General features: G+C 28.5%; 4 protein-coding genes across 6 annotated transcripts; 3 read left to right on the top strand and 1 right to left on the bottom strand.

The window, feature by feature from the left end:
• Window positions 1-502: 502 nt before the first annotated feature.
• LOC144478388 (solute carrier family 35 member G1) lies at window positions 503-2499 on the top strand. Its single transcript, XM_078196221.1, has 2 exons — window positions 503-1050; window positions 1418-2499. The coding sequence occupies exon 2, from the start codon at window positions 1420-1422 to the stop codon at window positions 2464-2466; it is 1047 nt and encodes a 348-aa protein (XP_078052347.1). The 5' UTR covers window positions 503-1050; window positions 1418-1419; the 3' UTR covers window positions 2467-2499.
• A 1938-nt stretch (window positions 2500-4437) lies between these two features.
• Window positions 4438-6691, top strand: Tango2 (transport and golgi organization 2). Its single transcript, XM_078196231.1, has 4 exons — window positions 4438-5050; window positions 5625-5874; window positions 5954-6172; window positions 6259-6691. The coding sequence occupies exons 1-4, from the start codon at window positions 4909-4911 to the stop codon at window positions 6458-6460; spliced, it is 813 nt and encodes a 270-aa protein (XP_078052357.1). The 5' UTR covers window positions 4438-4908; the 3' UTR covers window positions 6461-6691.
• A 53-nt stretch (window positions 6692-6744) lies between these two features.
• Fancd2 (Fanconi anemia complementation group D2) lies at window positions 6745-19319 on the bottom strand. Of its 3 annotated transcripts, none has more exons than XM_078196218.1 (17): window positions 19229-19319; window positions 12304-12493; window positions 11885-12244; window positions 11543-11816; window positions 11093-11452; window positions 10658-11018; window positions 10147-10580; window positions 9971-10062; window positions 9695-9869; window positions 9367-9624; window positions 8937-9270; window positions 8528-8843; window positions 7961-8167; window positions 7576-7873; window positions 7264-7481; window positions 6956-7164; window positions 6745-6880 (listed from the first exon to the last, which is right to left on the bottom strand). In XM_078196218.1, exons 2-17 carry the CDS (start codon window positions 12464-12466, stop codon window positions 6758-6760), a joined length of 4182 nt encoding a protein of 1393 aa, XP_078052344.1. In that variant the 5' UTR covers window positions 12467-12493; window positions 19229-19319; the 3' UTR covers window positions 6745-6757. The 3 variants fall into 3 exon arrangements, with proteins under 3 accessions (XP_078052344.1, XP_078052345.1, XP_078052342.1); XM_078196219.1 differs by lacking the exon at window positions 19229-19319 and having other exon boundaries at window positions 11885-12067; window positions 12131-12244; window positions 12304-12674; XM_078196216.1 differs by lacking the exon at window positions 19229-19319 and having other exon boundaries at window positions 12304-12674.
• LOC144478392 (uncharacterized) lies at window positions 13364-15626 on the top strand. The gene is made up of 4 exons (XM_078196229.1): window positions 13364-13427; window positions 14138-14324; window positions 14422-15163; window positions 15462-15626. The coding sequence occupies exons 2-4, from the start codon at window positions 14223-14225 to the stop codon at window positions 15485-15487; spliced, it is 870 nt and encodes a 289-aa protein (XP_078052355.1). The 5' UTR covers window positions 13364-13427; window positions 14138-14222; the 3' UTR covers window positions 15488-15626.
• Window positions 19320-19825: the final 506 nt, after the last annotated feature.

The following is a 19825-nucleotide window of genomic DNA, read 5'->3' as shown; positions in this document are numbered from 1 at the left end:
ACAAAAAAGGATTATAGATTTAGATAATTTTAAGAAAGTACAAAATAAGTGTTTACATAGATTTAGACAAGTAGCGAGTTAAGAAAATCTATATACTAATCAATTTTTTTTTCATTTTGGTTTTTAATCGAGATGGTTTCTACCTATATTATTATATTTTACAGATTTTTAAGTGTAGATAAAATCTGTTCTTAAATAAAACAATTTAATATACATACTTGTTGAGTGTTTAATAATTAGTGTATTACCATACTAATTTTTAAAAAAAGGTTATGTATATAGATTTTTGTGTTTACATAATTTTTTGTACTTAAATTTTATGAGATTTAATAATTTCTAAAATAAGTTAGAATCATAAATAAAAAAGCAATTTGACAGCCGTTTAACACTATAAATACTACGTCACTATTAGATATCGAGTATAATAATAAAATAATTATTACTAATTACTAATGAATTTATAATTGAATTAGAAACTAAACGACATGTTTCAATTGAAGTAAAATGGATACATTGTATATTGTATATATTCGTATAGAGTTTGTTCAGTATCGTGTAAGATCTAGATAAATAGTGGTATGATAGTACCGCATAAGTTTACTTTCGCATTGTTACAATAGAAAAAGATAATAACATAATCAAAAATAATAGAACATACTTCATCCTAAATGTATATTTAAAAATTAAAATACATATACATGTACGTAATGACTATATGTGTGATTTAAATCCTGCGACTATCGAATATTTTATCGAGATACGTATTTATCAAGGAGCTGCCTTTCATTGTGATCTACAAGATCTGTTACTGTCTGTTACGGTTACGAACCGTCTGAATCACAAAAGTAACAACGTGGCTTCTGAACTATGTACTTTGCAATTAAAAATATGTGAAGTACATTATTAATAGCAATGAACGAGAATGTGATATTGAAATTACTGAGTTAATGTAGTCTTCCATAATATTTATAAATGCACTATATTAATAGTTGCATAGGTTTTATAATAAGACTTTATGTTGTGGTTAACCAATTATTACACTTAATACCGGTAAGTAAATTTATTAATACTAACGAAATTTAGTATCGAATCGTTTCTATTTTGTTTAATAAACAAATAATTTTTACGTTTTTCTATGTATTTTGCTCAGTTACTATCAGTAATGCTATTTGTCATAATAAATGTCAAAGTGTTCTTTATCTATTACATAGTTATCTATTTAATAAAAATTTTGTAGTTTCTACTGACTTAAAAATTAATCTTATCAGAATTTATTTAAAACAATTCCTCTTCAAAATTGTTGTTAATAAAGTTCTTTATCACGTTAATACCATTTTTCAAATGTAAGATAATAGAAATTAGTATTTAAAATGAAATTTTAAAAAATTCAAGTAATCTAATCTATTTTCTCTTTCAGAGATGTCAGAACACGTTGAATTACAACATTTAGTAGATGGTGACATTGAAAGTAATATTGCAGCAAGACAAAAAAGATTTTCAATTGTACTATGTAAATCATGTCCCTATCTTGGTCTAATATTAGCAACGTTATCATCATTATTTTTCTCATTGTGCAGTGTCATTGTAAAAGGTTTGGTAGAAGTAAATCCAATGGAATTGGCAGCATTTCGATTTGTAGGTGTGTTGCTACCTGCAATACCAATTGTAATATATAAGGGAGAACATCCATTTCCAAAGGGACGTAGACTAATGTTAATATTAAGAAGCTTTGTAGGGACCACTGGCCTCATGTTAAGTTTTTATGCATTCAGACACATGCCTTTAGCTGATGCATCTGTCATAGTATTTTCTGTTCCTGTATTTGTAGCTATATTTGCAAAAATATTTCTAAAAGAGCCTTGTGGAATATTTAATGTCATTACAGTCTGTTTAACATTAATTGGCGTAATTTTAATAACGCGTCCACCACTTATCTTTGGGCATACTGTAGAGTCTCTTTTAGATGGACATGGAAAGACAGAACATGCAGATTTATGGGGTGCTATAGCAGCTTTTTCTGCAACTCTTTTTGGTGCAAACGTGTATGTTTTATTAAGAGCTTTGAAGGGTCTCCATTTCTCAGTAATAATGACAAACTTTGGATCATTTGCTTTAATTCAGACAATAATCATTTCCTGGGCTATAGGTGCACTTTGTTTACCTCAATGTGGAACTGACAGACTTTTGGTTGTAGCACTTGCTCTTTTTAGTTTTGGAGGTCAAATACTGCTAACACTGGCTTTACAAATGGAACAAGCAGGACCTGTTGCAATAGCAAGATCTGCAGATATAGTTTTTGCCTTTTTCTGGCAAGTCTTATTTTTTAATGAAATACCGAACAGATATTCTGTAGGAGGAGCAATTTTAGTTACAAGTTCAGTTTTATTGACTGGATTAAGGAAATGGGCTCTATCTTTACCAGAAACATCTAGTGTTAAAAAGTCTTTAGGAATTTTGGTGATGTAGATCGTAATATACAAATGATGAATTTATGTTGAATATTCCAGTGAAGTCTTCTGTATCCAAACCAGAACGTTATGTTATCCAAATTACATTCTGCAGCAATGTTCACATACAATTTATATATAGTTTCCTTAATTCAACCTAATAAATTTTAATTGTAAGACCTTAGTACAAAGCTGACTGTGTCCATTGCAGTAGTAATGAAATGAAAACATTTGGTTCTAGATATTGAAACAGTGTATGAAATAATTAAAGATTTCGAAAAGAGTGCGATTTACAACAAAATTAGTAAAAATATATGATCTAAGATCTCTAATTTTTTATTTAAATACATGAAATTTAATATGAAAGAGACGATTGTTCTCTTATCCGAACGCTTTCGTACGCCTATTACTCCGGATATGGGAGGCCTTACTGTACTTACAAATCCAAAGATTTTGTTGTGATTTTGAATTATAGTTAACTGTTTTGAAGTGAGTTTTGTAATTATCTTCCTCGTATAGTATAAAATTAATATTTATTATCTGAATTAAAGATAAATTTAAAGTAATAACTAAATCATATAAATACATTTTGAAAATTATATAAGTTATTTTTAACTTATATTGATGCAGAAGTGTATTATTATAAACACATATGTAGTCAGTAATTATTACAAATTATAGCATTACATAGAAAAAGATCTAATAAATATATACTTTATATTCATTTTTATCTCTTTGCTTCTATAATTTACTAATGTAATTAACATAAATTTATAAAATATAAAATAAAATAACAATATTATTTCACAACTATCAATCATTAAAGAAGAGAGTGTTTGTTACATTATAGCATTTGGATGTCATTTTATGTTATAGAGTAAGTTATTCGCGACTATTTTCATTGAAATGTGATAACAAACTCTTTAATCTTTGCTTCGCATAGTACAAGTTTTTAGTCTATAATTCAGATTTCTAATTGTACATAAATATAAATAATTAGGTTCTACAAAACATACAGAATAACAAAGCACTTTCTTGTACTTTATTAGACCTATAAGAGTTTGTTGTGTTCTTAGTTCCTATGTAAATATCAATAATTTAACAAAAATAAAATATTAAAATCTACACAAAGGTTAATGAATAATATAAGTTTACTAAAGTCAAAATAGTAAATAATCGAATCTAATATATATAAACTTATTATAATTGTTATGAATTAGTGTACTCTTTCTATTAATATTGGAAAAAGTTTCCATGAAATATAAATCTAAATGGACTTTGTTTTAATAAAATCCATTACTTTGTATTTTTTGCATATCAAATTTAATAAGCAAATACCTAGTGTTTTTCTTTATTTTATGTGGTAATAGCTTTAAAAAACGTAGATTTCGATTTGTAACTGCATACACAAAATAGATCTATTTATAAAAAAATTACATTATATTTTTCAAAATATTACCTTACTTGATGGAAATTGTGTGCCCTAAATACTAAATGAAAATTTTAGTGACCGCATACTAAGAGATGCAAGCATAACATACATATAATGTAATCAGTTATCAAATGAATATCAAAAATGACTATTTCCAGTTCATTAACTATTAATACCTCTAATCTATCAATAACTGAGTTTATAAAATGTTTGATGCATGTATAACTAACTATCCTGTGTTAAATATAAGCGTAAATAGTTTTAATATTTTTTTTTCATATTTATCATTTGCTTACCATAAAGTTATGGTATTGCATAATAATAATAACAAATGAAAGTATATTTTCTACAGAATACAACTTAAGAAACAAAGTAAAAAATAAAATATTGAAATCTACAGTAAAGTAAAGTCATAAATCATAAAAGTTATAAATTATTGTAATTATATGTATTTTTACATAAATATACCAAAAATGAAGATTTCAATTTAATAAGATCTTTTGTCTTACTACGATACTTTCCCATACATATTTCGAAAATTATTTTTTTTAAGCTCGCGCATTTACGTATGACAGTTTTCCTGTAGATGTCGACCATGTCGATCTATTAGGTATAATTTCTTTATGTAACTTCAGTTGTAAAACTTGAAACTCTTTTCTTAAATACTTAATAAAAGCATACTTTTTATTATATACCTATAATAGTACAAAAGATTAGAGGGTTTGAGACTATAATTCTTCTAGATGCGTATATGTATTTATACACATATTTATACATTGGAAGTATCAGAAAGAATGAAATATGTAGTCCTTGTATGCGTGGTACTAATTATCGGTATGAAGAACTTAGATCCATTAGCATATTAACAATGACATCTTTATTGATCAATATATGCGACGTTATCTTAATTTATAATGCATGACGGCTGCTAGAATCTTATCAATGATACGATATATGTGAAAAAAGAGTTTCCTCAGATATAAAAGCATCTAAGGAATCTGTGCGTAAGAAATTTCGATTGCTTCAAATATGTGTATATTATTTATTTATCGCAATCCTGACTCTAATTCGGAGTCCTATCGTTTAATTGTGGCATCGAATCGAGACGAACATTTCAAACGTCCGACATTAGTAGCTCAATACTGGAAAAATCATCCAGAATGTTTAGGAGGTATGTCACAAGTATATTTAATATCAACTTGCAAAATTATTTATTAAAGGATCGTATAAACATTTGTTTACCATTAACTCATTATAAAATACTTAGTATTATAATTATTTCACTAATTGTTTTTCCTTTGTGAATTAATAAATAATAAATGTTATGTAGGTCGTGTGACAAGTTCTAAATCAAGATTTGTAAAAATTTCTTTTTGATAAATGTATATTGTTTCAACTTTTAACATTAAAGAAAGTTACAACAGTATTTTAAGTTTCTATTTCCAAAAATTTCCTGTTTTTCTTAATTGTTTGATTAATGCAAATTTATAATCATTTAGGTGCATAATTATTTCTTTTCAATAGTAATACATATTGTCATTAATATCGGTTCAATTATAAAAAAATGTAACTTGCATACATTTTTATATGTTGTCTTAAAATGTTCTAAATAGACTTCATATATTACATATAATTATTGTGAATAATTATTATGACTGCTTTTGACTATTTCAAAATTGCATTTTACATATGGAGTTAATTAAAATAACATTAATTTTATATTAAAATAATTTCCAATTTATCAGGAGTTGATATGGAACCTGGTAAAGAAGGTGGAACATGGCTAGCTCTATCATTAAGAGGAAAAGCTGGTGTTGTCCTAAATTTGTCTAGTGAAGATAGTGCTTCTGCCACCCCTAAAAAGGGTCGTGGGTCATTAGTACCTGACTTCATCACTTCAAATGACTCTGCAGTTTCATATTTAAATAAATTACACAATGAAAATAAAAGTAGTCAACCATATAATCCGTATAATTTGATTTTAATTAATTTGTAGTAAGTACATAGATTCCATACTTTTAACAACTATATTTTTACTATTAGTAAATATATTATTTTATATTTATCTATTTAGCAACGCAAATGTCAATTGTCTCAGTAGTTCTACGAAATCAGTAGGACCTTCTACGACTCAAGATACAATATTAGGTTTTAGCAACAGTGACTTTGATATTCCCTTTAAAAAAGTTGAAGAAGGAAAAGAGAGATTCAAAAATATTGTAATTAATGCCACAGTATCAAAGCAAGCAGATCTTATAGAAAAGTTGATAACATTTTTAAAGTCAAAAGAAAGGTATTTATTAAATGAAAAGAATTATGAATTATATTCCAATATTATTTACATAGTTTGATTATATTTTAACATGTTGTCGCTTACAGATATTTACCAGATCCGGTACTACAACGACGTTCTGCAAAATATGAAGAACTTAGTTCAATTTTTATATCTGGTGTAGAATACTGTACAAGGACTCATTCTATACTGTTAATAAAAGGAAACAATGAAATAACATTTGTTGAAGAAACACTTATGCCAGATTTAATGTGGAAACGCCAAACATTCAGTAACAATTTAATATAATTTAATAATTGGATAATTTAATTTAATATAAGCAAAACAAATAATTGTGAGAACGAAAGGAACTTTATTGGATCCATTTTACTCATATCTCTTGGCACATATACTTTCCTAATACAGTTTAATGTTAACCATATTATTAATATTTTCGAATATTTACAATGGTAATGAAATATCTTATTTTTTAAGAATATATTATGTATGAATGAGAATATATTTTACTAATGCAATGAATATGTCTTTCATAACATTGATACCAACGTAGTTCAATTTTTTGTAATACTTTGTACACAAAATTAACTATAAATCTTCATCTGTAAGGTCATCATTGGGATCACTTTCTAATATATCCGATGATTCGTCATTACACGCTTCATCAATAATATCGGAAGTTGGTAAGGTACTTTCTTCCGAGGATAAATTCTAGGAAAGAAGAAGAAAATGTTCGATGTAACAAATAAAAATTGATATTTGGGCAATACAAATAAAATAATTAACCTGTGAGAGAATTTCTTGACCGTCCAAATTTTTATTAATAAGGTTGCCCATCCAAAAAGCAGTAGAACTATTATTAAGAACTAACATTCCTTTTACGCTATAAAGTAATCTTTCCAATATAGACTTAGCTGCAGGAACATATTTTGTTAATGTAAGATCTTTTTTTTCGACAGTATCGCAGCATATTGTATGCAAATATCTTGTACCTCCTAAAATTTCAGTATGTTTGCACATATTTAGAAAATCATGGTACAGAATTCAGTAAATTGTAGTATACTGTATTTATCTGTCTTAATTTAAAATTATACCTTGAATCATTTTTAATATTTTAGTTACGTCGTCTGTTTGATATTTCAAATTGTGTTCAAGAATTGGCATTCCTTGGTTTAAAAAGTATTTCAATATTATGGACATATGTTTTAAAAATATTAATACATTATTTTTCGTAGTAAGAGTTTTGCATATTTGAACCAATTTTTGAATATTAGAAGCAACTTCATCCCACAATTTTATTCTTTTTGGATCCCTGCGAGGAAGTTAGTAATAAGAATATATACTTAGCAAAGAATAATTTATTTTAAAAACTAAACTCATTTTAAGCTAAACTATAAAATTTTTACCTGTCAGCTAATGGTAATTCTGTTTTTACACCATTAATCAGGCCATCAAATATTTTCTTGAATAAAGAATGAAAAGTACTTCTTTTTATAGATGGCATCCTACTTAAACAGTCTTGAGGGTTTTCCAATTTAGAAACTTCATGTGGTAACCATTCTAATACTGAAGTTACTGTTTTCAATTGCAATGGTTCATTGTCAATCCAACTGCTCAGTAATCCAGTTACTGCGCGTTTGTATTGAGGGTTGAAATGTTTATCCTCTGGCCATTGAAGACATAGAAATCCATATGCCATATTTGCTAAAAATAATAACAAGTAACAATAAATATAACAACTCGTGTATATGTAATCTCATTATTAGTAAAATTCTGTATAATATGTTTTACCATATTTTTCTTTGTTTTCTTTTGTATAAGACTCAGAATGTTTCATTAATGATTGACACATATTGATTAATGTAATAGATAATGTTATTTGTGTAGCGATATCGGACAAAGATTCAAAGTACTTGCACGATTCTGCAACAAGTTCTTTACAAGACCTTAACATGCGATTATTTTCGTCTACTTGACTTGCTAAAGTCCGTAACCCATCTAAAAAATAATAGAAATGTTATTAAACTAATTCAATACTGTATGTATATAATGTTGCTTTCCTATGGTTCGTTTTTCCAAAGAAGACAGCTGATTATAATGATTGTTCATTCCACTTCCATATTACAGGAGTGATACAAATTGGGTGAACAGCTGTAATAATTTTAGCTATCTTTTTTCGAAAAGCAGATAATTATTGTTGAAATTTTAATAAAATATTGTAAAAATTATTATTACAGATGACAATTATTTTAAACATTGTTCATCATTATTCCAAACATAAATGATACCTGAGATACATAAGAAATGCATAGAAATTGAATGTTGATATATTATATCATAAAATAGTAATACACATACCTCGTAGTAATATATTGTAGGTAACACTTTCAAATCCTTTCCAATTAAATACTTTTGTTAAAAGACATAACAATAATCTAACAGCTTCTCTATTTTCATTCGTACTTCTTTCTCTCAAAGTGTCTACAATATTTTGTAAGTTTGAACAAATTTTTGGTAATACTCCAATCAAATCTCTAACAAAAATTTCGTCATTTTGATATTCAAATATTCCTAAAAGTTCTTTAACAATAAAACATACATGTTTTATGGTTATATTAAGTTGTCTAGATTGTGTTGTATTTAATTCCATTGATATATCTAAAAGATGAACAATCTGTAACAATAGTTTCAATTCCTATATACATGTAATATAATATTACAAACTTAATTTCTAAACGTCTTAATTAAGATAAGAATATACTTATACCTTGGCATCCAATTTTCTGAAATACATTGGATTTTTAGAACAAATTAGTGAACCTAATTCCCAGCTTTCAGTTTCACTAAAAGTGACAGATTTTTCCATAGTACCTTTCTTTCCTTTTTTACCTTTCTTTCCACCTTTCTTCTCAATCCTTAAAAAAGGTGTTACTGGAAAATGATGAAAGTAACAAGGAAGTGGTTGATATTTTGTATCACACAAATTAAATAATAAACCCAATTCACTTTGCAAATATATTAAATTGTCAAGACGGTGAATTATTTGTTTTTGTAACAAAGGATCCTTTTGTGTGACAAAGCCGCTCAGTACTTCTCGAAACCTATATTTGAAATTCTTTATTAAATAGTTTAAATGTTGTTAAATTTACTAAATGTTACATTGCATTTATATAAATTATATTAATTTTTCAACTAACCAATTAATGCAACATATTACTGAATCTACTGTTGAATTTTCTGCTGTGTCAAAATTCTCTGGCATTAATATTGCACAACCCAAAAGAGAATCTATAGCATCTAAAGATCCATTTTTACTAAGTTTTATGCAACATGTTCTGAGAAGTTTAAATGAAATTGCCACAATAGCACCATACTTTTTGTTTTCAAATGTTAAAACACAATTTTGTTGTTCACTTTCTGGCCTGTTCAATCCAAACTTTGGAACTAATTCACCACTGGATAAAATATGAGATATAAGAAATAAATAGTGTTAGAGACAATGAAAAATCATGTAAAGTTATGTACGTGTAATTATCTTTATCAATCATGTTTTCATTGATGAATTCTTCTTCAATATAGTTTGCTAAATTTTGTATAAATTCTGCATCAGTTTCTTCAGTCTGCTCAATGATACGTGCCAACTGATCATAAAAAAGAGCTTTGGATCTTGGACAGTTTTTTATATTACTCAGTACTGTCTCTGTGGACCAAAATATAATGAAAATTAATATTGACAGAATACCGAAGTAGACATTTTTGTTATTGTATACTTTACATAAGTAAATATTTTAAAATACTTACTAAATAAACTATAAGCAGAATTACAAGTATCAGCTTTCTTCATTAAATGTTTTATTGCCATAAGTGCTGCTAAGACACCTTTACACTTTATTCTAAAATTTAAAAAAAGAGAACATTTTTAGAAATTAGATTTATAATATTAAAGTCAAAGTATACTATAATTATTTAATACATACTGTGGTTTAAAACTAGCTAATTGTTTTTGCAAAAGTATAAATAAATCATCTCTTAAAGAATTAGATATGGTACTAGAGTTTGTACATAAATTTTGTAGTAAATCATTTAATGTTCCAACTTCTTCTAATTCCAAATTATCCAACTTTTCAAGCAAAATGCGGAGATGATTACAATGTGGCATTAGACATTTTTTTTCTTCTTCTTTCATTACCATTGTACAGAGAAATGTCAAAGCATTTTTTATTGTTTGATCATCATCTCCCATAAGGAATATAATTTTTTCTAAAATTTCACGTTGTTTAAACACATTATCTTTGTTACACATAAATTGCAGACGGAACCAATCAATTGCAAAATCAGTAAACACACGTTGATCTGTTTTTAGTAAATTACTTGATAGTTGTAACACTGTTGTTTGTAATTCTTGCATAATCTAAAATAAATTATTGCGACTCTTTAATAAAATATAAATAATAATTAATATTAATTTTAAATTTTTAGAGAAAATACCTGTTTGTGATCATTGTACAACAAATTAAGTAAGCTTGCTCTGTAGAAACCAGATCGTATATGTTGTTTAAATATAGTTTCAACATTTTTTCTTTTTGTTTCTGTAGTTGAAAATATAAGAAGCAAAATAATAACATCTAATGGTTTTGGGTCTTTGGTAATAGTTTTTATAAATTCAAGTGTTGCAGTGATTGTATTTTTTGAAACAAACATATGCATTTTTAAAGCATTAATTATATTTAACTGATTTTGGTAACACTCTTCAACTTTTTCACCAGCAAGTGGTTGTATGTCAGTCTTACGGAGCACTGTCAATGCATTTTTATAAATTTCCATATCTGAACAATCTTCTAAAACAAATCTATAAAAGTAATAAATACATGTAATACTAGAAAACAATTTAATATGTTAAAAAGGCATTTTCAAAATATTTACTTTATAACAGCTGGTATAGCATTTACTTTTATATTTGTTTTTAACAGATTTAATATTTTATTCTTATATTCATCTAAATATGCCTTTGGAAGATTCAAATTACTCATACAATTAAGTATTAAACTTATCAATTCTGAGTTCTCTTCTAACACTTTATCCAAAATTTCTGCAACAGCTTCATGCTGTTTATCAGTTACCATATCAGGTAAAAATAAAATTAGTTCACTCTGGAACCACATAGGACATGATTCTAGTAATTGTGCTAAACTGTTTGTTAAAGCATCTGAGTTAGTTATAACATCTAGGAAACGAAATTGCTGTAACAATGAAAGGGCCCATGGTATTGCTTCAATAGAGTCACTAGAAAGGAACATAAAAATGATCAACAACATTTTATAATTATAAAAAATTAGAAAGGTTCAAAATGAATGTAATGTGAGATGTACATACGCAATAAGTACAGACTCATTAAGTTTAGTTAATAAACTATTATATATTTCTGGATGTAATTCAGGTACTTGTAATAATATTTTTATAAGAGAAGAACTATGTAGTACATTTGATACTTTATCATTAATAAGTATTTCCATATCAAATAAAGCATTTTCAAGATTCTGTTCATTTTCAAAATGTTTTTCCATTAAGTCTATTAATTCTTCCTTTTTATACTTTCTTGAATTTATTAGTTCTTTCATTTTTCGTTGAACTATTATAATTTCATTACCTATAACCGATGCAATTAATAGTATGTGGATAGAAAAATGTATAATAATAATTGATGTTACTACTTACCAAGTGTATATGGAGCAACTGTGTTTACATTAATACCAGATTCCCTTAGAAATTTTATAAATTCACACTGTGAGTTAGAAGCTTCATTAAAACTTTTCTGAGATTTTTCATAACTAATATCTTTTGTTTTATCTTGTAAAACATTTGTTTCAATTCGACTTTTCTTTAAAACTGTAGATTCAGCTAAAGGAAGACCTAAATCATCGTCGTCCCCAATTCTTAGTTGACTTAAGTTTGACGACTTACGTTTACGTGTTGAGACATCACTTTTTAACGTTTTGTTTTTGCTAATTATTGTTTCTACCGTCAATGACTGATTATTACTATTAAATCGTTTTTCATACGATGATTTATTATAATCTACAATTAGTTTTATGTTTATTAATTTTGTTTTGATTTTCAAGCAACTCTTTACTTACTTTGTGTTGAATTTGTTCGAACGTCTAATGATGTACTTTTACCGCTCAGTAACGTTTCTTCATTTAGAGATTTGGTATCAGAAGTTGCAGTTATTGATGATATTTGACTTGCAATTAAATTTTTATGCAAACCTCCTCTAGATTTTAGTTTTCTTCTATCCATAATTAACTGACTACGGTTTCACAGGCACTAGAAACATCAAGTTTTCGCGCAAAATGGAGAGCATAGAACATAACAATATAGAAAGGCAATTCAAAAACCATATTCGGGGCAACAAGACTCTTGAATTGAATGAATACATACTGAGAATTGTTGTGCTTTGATTGGCTAACGATTTACAGCTGAACAGTGCTGCCCTCATAGTCAATAACAAAGAAAAGAAATAGCGAGGGAGCAAGACACCACGATATCAGGCACGCATGCGAAACGAGTCACACCGGCAACTAGTATAACTTGTTTCGCTTTAATGTGCAGAAATTCTGAGGTGAAGAGTACAAATCGAATGTCGCGCCGCCTGTTTTAGATGGAGCGCCAGGTGTACGGATGCTTAAAAAGAGTGAGATCACACATACAGTAAAATGAGACGGCTAGGATTCTCGTCCATGTAGATACAGTACCATTGAGCCCGCTACTTTCGTTCTGTCTCTCTCAATCATCTCCCTTTCTCTTTCTGCGCGAAGATGGATGCGTAGTAGAGAATGGTGGGGAATAAAAAAGTTCTTGAATTGGAAGAAGAAAAAGCTCCTGAATTGAGAGACGACTGTATGTATTCATGGGACATCTATTTGCAGACGCATGCGCATTAGAAATCGGTTACCGAAAAAGGCCGGAGATTCACCACTGTAAGAATGCTCTGAACAAGTATGTAATTACAAGTAGCATATGTATGTCATAATATTTGTTAGTGTTAACACCACGGAGTCAGAATCCTGTAATCAGTAATCACTTGAAAAGTAAAAGAAAAGATAAATACATATATGTGCGTATCACTGTATATAGGTACAACCTACATATGCATACGTGACGTTGACAAGTGTTTTGTTCACGACTAGCTTCATGGTGTAAGAAATCAATCTTGCTTGGACCGAAGAAGTCGCAAAAAATTAAAACGTACTCTGTTTAGGTAAAGAGACTATGTATAATGTTTTCATTCAGTGTTACTGACCAATATTATTTCTTTCATTTTACCGTTTTATAATGTTTGTCGTGACAAGTATAAACATTCCTATAATAATATATCCATTTTTTAAAAGAGAAACTATATTTATCTCATTATTGACATATGTATCGTGCGTATAGTGACCGTATTTATCGATCATTCATGTTGTTGCCATGTTTTCAATTTTGTGCGAGGAACAAATCGTAAAGAACCACGTGATTCTCGTTTACAAATGACCGTTATGATGAGTTATGATATCCTATGTTATGAAAATATTATACAATGAATAACGTATGATGTGTAAAAACATTTCTTCGATGAATATTTTGGAATGTGCATGTTATTTTGTATCGAAGAGTTACAGATCAGTTCTAAATAATTTACTAGTTAAATATAACGTTCTAAATTAGGTTATAAATACGAAGAATTTTCAACGGTTCATTTAAGAATTCATTAGTTTAAATACGTTGATTTTAAATCACATAGAACTTACGAATGTAAGTTCCATTGTATCAGTAGTAATAGTAGTACTAGTAGTAGTAGTAATAGTAGTAGTAGTAGTAATAGTAGTATATTATAACTATTTTATATTGATAAGAAAACTAAAACCCAAGACTATTTTATTTTTTGTACTTTTATAGTGGTAAATATATATATATATATTTTATTTTCAGTAAAATAGTGTACTGCGAAAGTAATCATGGGTGAATATAAAATAAATGTATGTAAATTTATTAATATGACACAAGTATAAAAAATATGAGAAGTAGTTCTAAGAAAGAAGATATTCATGTAAAAAAGAAATATGTCTTTTTTTCTGATCCAGATGTTATTATCCAACGTGCTAAAGCATCTGCAACAGTAAGTAAATTTATATCATACTGTTATGTTCTGTTTAAAACATTTCAACATATTTCTTTATTACTTAAATTATAAAATATAAAATATGTAATTTCAGAGACTTCAAGGTAAACAAGATCTTGAACATCATCAACAAAAGATATCTGAAGGACAACCATCTTATTTGTCGACTAAATTTGACTTAAAGGCTTTAGAAAATTTATTGTCATATCACCCTGTACAACCTTATCCATTTACGTTTATAAGTGCTGTAAAGCGAAAACTTGCTTTAGAAAATAGCACTGAGATTAGTAAAAGGGTACATAATACAAGTAATAAGAATGCAGCTGAACCAGCCATAACAGTATTAAAATCTAATAGTATACAAAATTTACATGAAATTGTACAAAAAATGGATTTCATACGACCATTAAAAGTTCCCGATTTAAAAATTTCTGCAAAGAAATTGGACTTTGTTACTAGAGAAAATTGTGTATCAAAAGAATTGATATCATCTAAGTTTGAGACACCTTCCAAAGAGCTCATTCATGAAAGGACAGATAAGCCAACAAAAAGTTTTGAACGTGTTCAAAGAAAATTAGATTTTTCAACATCGGATGGTTCTTCTATAATTACCAGTGAAATAGAGCCTCTGAAAGTACCAAATATTTCTATATCTTCCAATTTATCAAAAAAGAAAGAATATGTCAGAGAAAATTCTAGGGAAAAGGAAAACAGATCCAAGAGAATTAGGAAAGATGAGTGTTTGTTCTCAAAGCAAGATGAAACTGGACAGGAATTCTTAAAAAGATCCCGAAGCCCAAGACATATCTCTGGAAAAGATTCTTCTGACAATATAAGTGAGACTGTATCTATTACAAAATTGAAGAATGATATATTACCATTGCACATGCCACGAGAAAGTGATTTCGGTTTAACAAAAGCAAAAACTAAGAATTTTGCAACGTCAACTGTTAAGAAAGATAGTGACAAAAGACATAAATCTCTTAGCACACGATCTTTAAAATCTAGGGATTCATCTCTAGAATCAAAGAATAGAATCTGCAGTAATGAATCACTTTCCGAACGTTCTGCAAAATTGACAGACAAAATCACAGTCAGAGAATGTAGAAATATGTATGAAAACTTTGATTACAGATACAAAGATGATTTACATCCGTTAAAACCAGCAGATGACCAAAAATACATTTTTTCGTCAGAAAATAGACAAATAAAACAGCATAAAGTCACATGTCAAACCCAAGGAAAAGCAGGAAACATACATTTTAAAGATCAGTTAAAAAGAGTACCTGAAAAAGTTAAACCTTCTACTAGTAAAACAGATAAACTGTATACTATAAATTCCAAGGAATTCGAAGATGTAGAAAGTATATCAGATTCCAATATGAGTATGAGAACTCGAAGTCCAAGTACAACTTCTATGGAACAAATAAAAATCAAAGATTCTGAAAAAATTGTACAGAATATTAAATCAAACAAAACTATTGAAGATTCAAAATATACTGACATTGCCCTACAACAGTGTACTAATGCAAATGCAAAGAAAGAAGAAGAATCATTTATGCAAAGCATTGCTACTACAATTAAACAAACAAGTAATAGTAGTGAATCTAATTTAAATGATAGTGTTTTGTCAGATGCTTTACTAGATCCGAGAAGAATTTCTTTCAGAGATGAAAATCATTCTCAACAGGAAGAATTTTGTGATTTGATAACGCCAGATATGAATCTTGTACCTAGATTTAAACGAAAAAGACAATTTATACAGAATAGCAATCTAGACAATGATTCTAAGTGTCTAAAACATAATGTAATTAAGTCAGAAACAGAGCAAGAAGGCATACCATTGGTAAGAAGTTACATATAATTGCACATATTTACACATACTTGCAAATACACATGCAATATTAATTTATTTTATAAATTGTTGTTTGTAGTTACATCCTACTGCTTTGCATATGCAGTTTCAAGCTGAGTTACATCTTCTCGATTCTTTTAATGAATCATTACGGCAAGTTATGGATGTTGAAAAGTGTTTATATAATGTTAAACAGGACGAAGTCAAAGAATTGTCATTACAGCAAAATCAACCAAGTGAACAATCAAAATTAAATTTCTTTAAAGTAACAGATGAAAGAAATATTGACGACATAGATCATTCTACAGAAATTAGCAAGTTACATAAACATGTTGCAACTGACAAAAGTATGGGATCTATATATTAATTTAAATACAGAGTGTGTCACATTTTTAGTTTTATATCAAATAATGTCCCCCAATTATTTATCATTTGAAAATATGTTTTAAATAGAATTATTTCTGTCTTGGGAAGAACATATCCAATAATTTCTGCTTGAAATATTTTTTCAAATAATGAATACTTCAGAATGTAATTGAGTGGATTTATTTAAATGAGACGCTCTTATGACTATGGAACTATTTTAAATATTATTAACATTGGCATATTATTTTCAATTTTAGAGCACTGTACAACAACACAGACTATGACAAACTATTTTGATAAGCAGAATAAAATAAATAAACCAGCAGTGAAAGCAGTAGAGGTTCAGACACAGACCGTTAATGATATAGCGACGCAAACGGAAATACGTCCTCTCCGGCGAAGTGTACAAAGTAGATGTTCAGAGATATGTGGCATTTCATATGAAAGAGGATTTGTTGGAGATAGTGAAGTTCCACAACTTTCATTAGATTCAGCGGAACAGTTTGAAGACTTAGATCAAATAGAAGAAATATCATTACCTAGCAAACTAAGAACAATGTCAGAGATAAGTTTACATGAGACTACATCGTCCATACGAACAGAGACTGGTACAGAGATTAGTGTTTCAACTAGGGATATAACTTGTTCATTTAATAAATATCTAGATCTACAGGTAAGTATAATATAAATCAATTAATATTTACGTGTAGATAAGGAATTATGAAATAATTCAGTGCGTTATGTATTTATAGATTGCACAGCTAATAAAAGATGAAAAACAGAGATATGATAAAATTGAATTGCTGTTCAAATCCCGTGAAAAGACTTTAAATGATCGAACAAAAAAATTAGCAAAACTAGAAGAACAGAAGCGAGCATTAAGAGATACTGGTCAAGATAGTCGTGTCAGTTCTGTAAAGAAGAAACAAAGAGCTTTACTTTTAAAATTGCAGCAAGAAAAAGAGGAGATGAACAGGTATATGACTAACACAAATTTAATATGCATATTTTAATATGTAATTCTGTGTAATTATGTATATTTTTTTAGATTAAAAGAACTTCATAAAATTGCAAGTCAAGAACGTAAACTTATGTTGCAAAAACAAAGAAATATGTTTAACCCACAAATGTCCACAAAGAATATTTTAACGAAATTGAAAAGAAGAGCAGATAGTCAATCTCCGAGAAGATTATCTGGCCCAATGAAAGGTTATGATATAAGAAGCAACAGTTCCATGAGTTCTTTAGTTGATTCTGATAAGTCTCAACATGATCGATCTCAGACGGATGTGCGCTTGCAATTATCAGAGAGCGAGTTACACTTCTCTAAACTTGATTTACCAAAGAGTAATAAGTTTACAAACTTTATTGAAGAGTCGAATGCTTCATTCTTAAGACTTGATAAATCTAATGAAGCTATACAAGGCAATATGTCTCAAGAAAAGTGTCCTTATAAACAAGCTAAAGATGGGAACAAGGCGAAGTATGAAATAAAATCGAGAAAATTTGAAGAAAAGATGCCAAGAGCAGACGTTTTAAAATTGAAATTATATCAACATTCGATTGATCCGAAATTGGTAAGAAGTCATTCGATGAATGCATCTGGAAACTCCTTTGAGGCGATAAAATCTCCAGACGTTTCAGAGTTGTTGCAAAAGAATTTGGATAACTGTATCGTTGAGCATGCTAAGTCAGAGTCTGACACTATCATAGAAGAGTTATCGAAAAAGTCAAAACTTTCTCAAGTCACGGATAATCATTTTCAAAGTCTAGTCTCCCCAAGAGAAAGAGAATCTTTGTCAAAAGTTATCACCATAAATAGTGAAATTGTTCCAGAAGAAATAAGTACCGTCAGCCAAGATACAGTATCAAAAATATCGAAATCATCCCAAATTTCCGAAGATCTTTTGCAATCGCATTCAAAAAGTTCTAAACGAAGTAGTAAATCAATTCCGACAGATATATCTAAAAAGCTTCAATATAATTCTGAATCAAAATCGAATGTAAAACGTAGGAGTTCAAAATGTCAAAAGAGCAAATCTTCGTCTAGTATTCTTACAGAAAATATATTGCGTTCGAAATCCAGTTCGCAAGTGTCTGAAGAATTTACTAAACATCACAATAAGCGGACAAAAGTGGAAAAAGATTCCATTCAATCGGATAAAACTGATGAGAATGCAATTCTGGATTGTGTAGATCATGATGAAAGTTTAAGTTCTCATCAAACTCTAATTAAACATTCTAAACTTACAAAGGATAAAAATTTGAAATTATTGAACGATAGAATAGACGATTACGAAAGTAAAGAGAATATTTTATGCCAGAAAATGTTTGAGAAAAATGCAGAAGCTTATGAAAATTCTTTCTGTAGTGAAGACAAAAGCACGCAGAATTTGGATAACCCTGTGAGATCTCAAGTCAGTAATTTTACTGTTTCTCATCATGGAAGTGAAGAAAGTGACAGAAATTATTCTAAATCTGTGGTTATTAGATCACAAGATCATAATATGAAAACTTCAAGAAAACTCGAACAGTAAGTACATAAATAGTTTCCTACTAATTTACATTGTATGACAATTATTCATTGCTGTAAATTTACAATTTTCAAGTTAATTTTAATAATATCACGAAATACTACACGCGCATGCAAAAAGTCTAATAATAAACTGTGTATTCATACCGTGAAGTGAAGCATTGTAAAAATAGACTCTGCACCGGCGATCTGCAGTCCGGTGTTATTGTGGTATTTCACAGTAGCGATTCAATTGCGTTGCCACGATTTGAACGATCTTTTAGTACAATTTAAAATTGTTGCAAACGTTACCGTCGTTTATTTGTAATCTTTCTGTTACTATGGATAGCGCTTTTTTATTATCGGATACAATTACGTTTTATAGAATCTTGAGTGCACGTGAAGCCGCACTTACGTCACGGAAGAATTGCGTAGAAGAGTGGATGGCATGGCATGCAAAATTAAGAACCGAAGAAGAACGTGTAGCACGGATGGAACAAGCTGCCCTCAAACTTGTATCTGCAACGTCTAATGTTTTTTCTCAACAAGGTGAATTTAAAGTTATCCATGCTATATCTGGAATCCAGAGTCAAAATGTATTAAGTCGTGTTTCTGAATTTTTATAAAAGTGGAAGAAGCAAAATTTGTACACTATTACATTACAAGAACATGATATAGGTTTAATACCACTTTTCCATATCATATTAAAAATTTGAAATAATTTTTTCGAGTCAGAAGAATGTAAACATGTAAAATATTATATTT

The sequence above is a fragment of the Augochlora pura genome, chromosome 2 (assembly GCF_028453695.1).
Source record: "Augochlora pura isolate Apur16 chromosome 2, APUR_v2.2.1, whole genome shotgun sequence".
NCBI lineage: Eukaryota > Metazoa > Arthropoda > Insecta > Hymenoptera > Halictidae > Augochlora > Augochlora pura.
This window is presented reverse-complemented; position numbering and strand designations above follow the sequence as displayed.

Excerpts from the sequence above, each read along its gene's own strand:
- Fancd2 (XM_078196218.1), bottom strand. The coding sequence starts at position 12,466 with ATGGATAGAAGAAAACTAAAATCTAGAGGAGGTTTGCATAAAAATTTA. Across the intron at positions 9,271-9,366 it reads GTAATATGTTGCATTAATTG|GTTTCGAGAAGTACTGAGCG; the intron begins GTTAGTTGAAAA and ends TTTCAAATATAG. Across the intron at positions 8,844-8,936 it reads TCAGAAAATTGGATGCCAAG|ATTGTTCATCTTTTAGATAT; the intron begins GTATAAGTATAT and ends CTATTGTTACAG.
- LOC144478388 (XM_078196221.1), top strand. The coding sequence starts at position 1,420 with ATGTCAGAACACGTTGAATTACAACATTTAGTAGATGGTGACATTGAA.
- Tango2 (XM_078196231.1), top strand. The coding sequence starts at position 4,909 with ATGTGTATATTATTTATTTATCGCAATCCTGACTCTAATTCGGAGTCC. Across the intron at positions 5,051-5,624 it reads TCATCCAGAATGTTTAGGAG|GAGTTGATATGGAACCTGGT; the intron begins GTATGTCACAAG and ends CCAATTTATCAG. Across the intron at positions 5,875-5,953 it reads TTGATTTTAATTAATTTGTA|CAACGCAAATGTCAATTGTC; the intron begins GTAAGTACATAG and ends TTATCTATTTAG.
- LOC144478392 (XM_078196229.1), top strand. The coding sequence starts at position 14,223 with ATGAGAAGTAGTTCTAAGAAAGAAGATATTCATGTAAAAAAGAAATAT. Across the intron at positions 14,325-14,421 it reads GTGCTAAAGCATCTGCAACA|AGACTTCAAGGTAAACAAGA; the intron begins GTAAGTAAATTT and ends ATGTAATTTCAG. Across the intron at positions 15,164-15,461 it reads AGATTCTTCTGACAATATAA|ATACAAAGATGATTTACATC; the intron begins GTGAGACTGTAT and ends CTTTGATTACAG.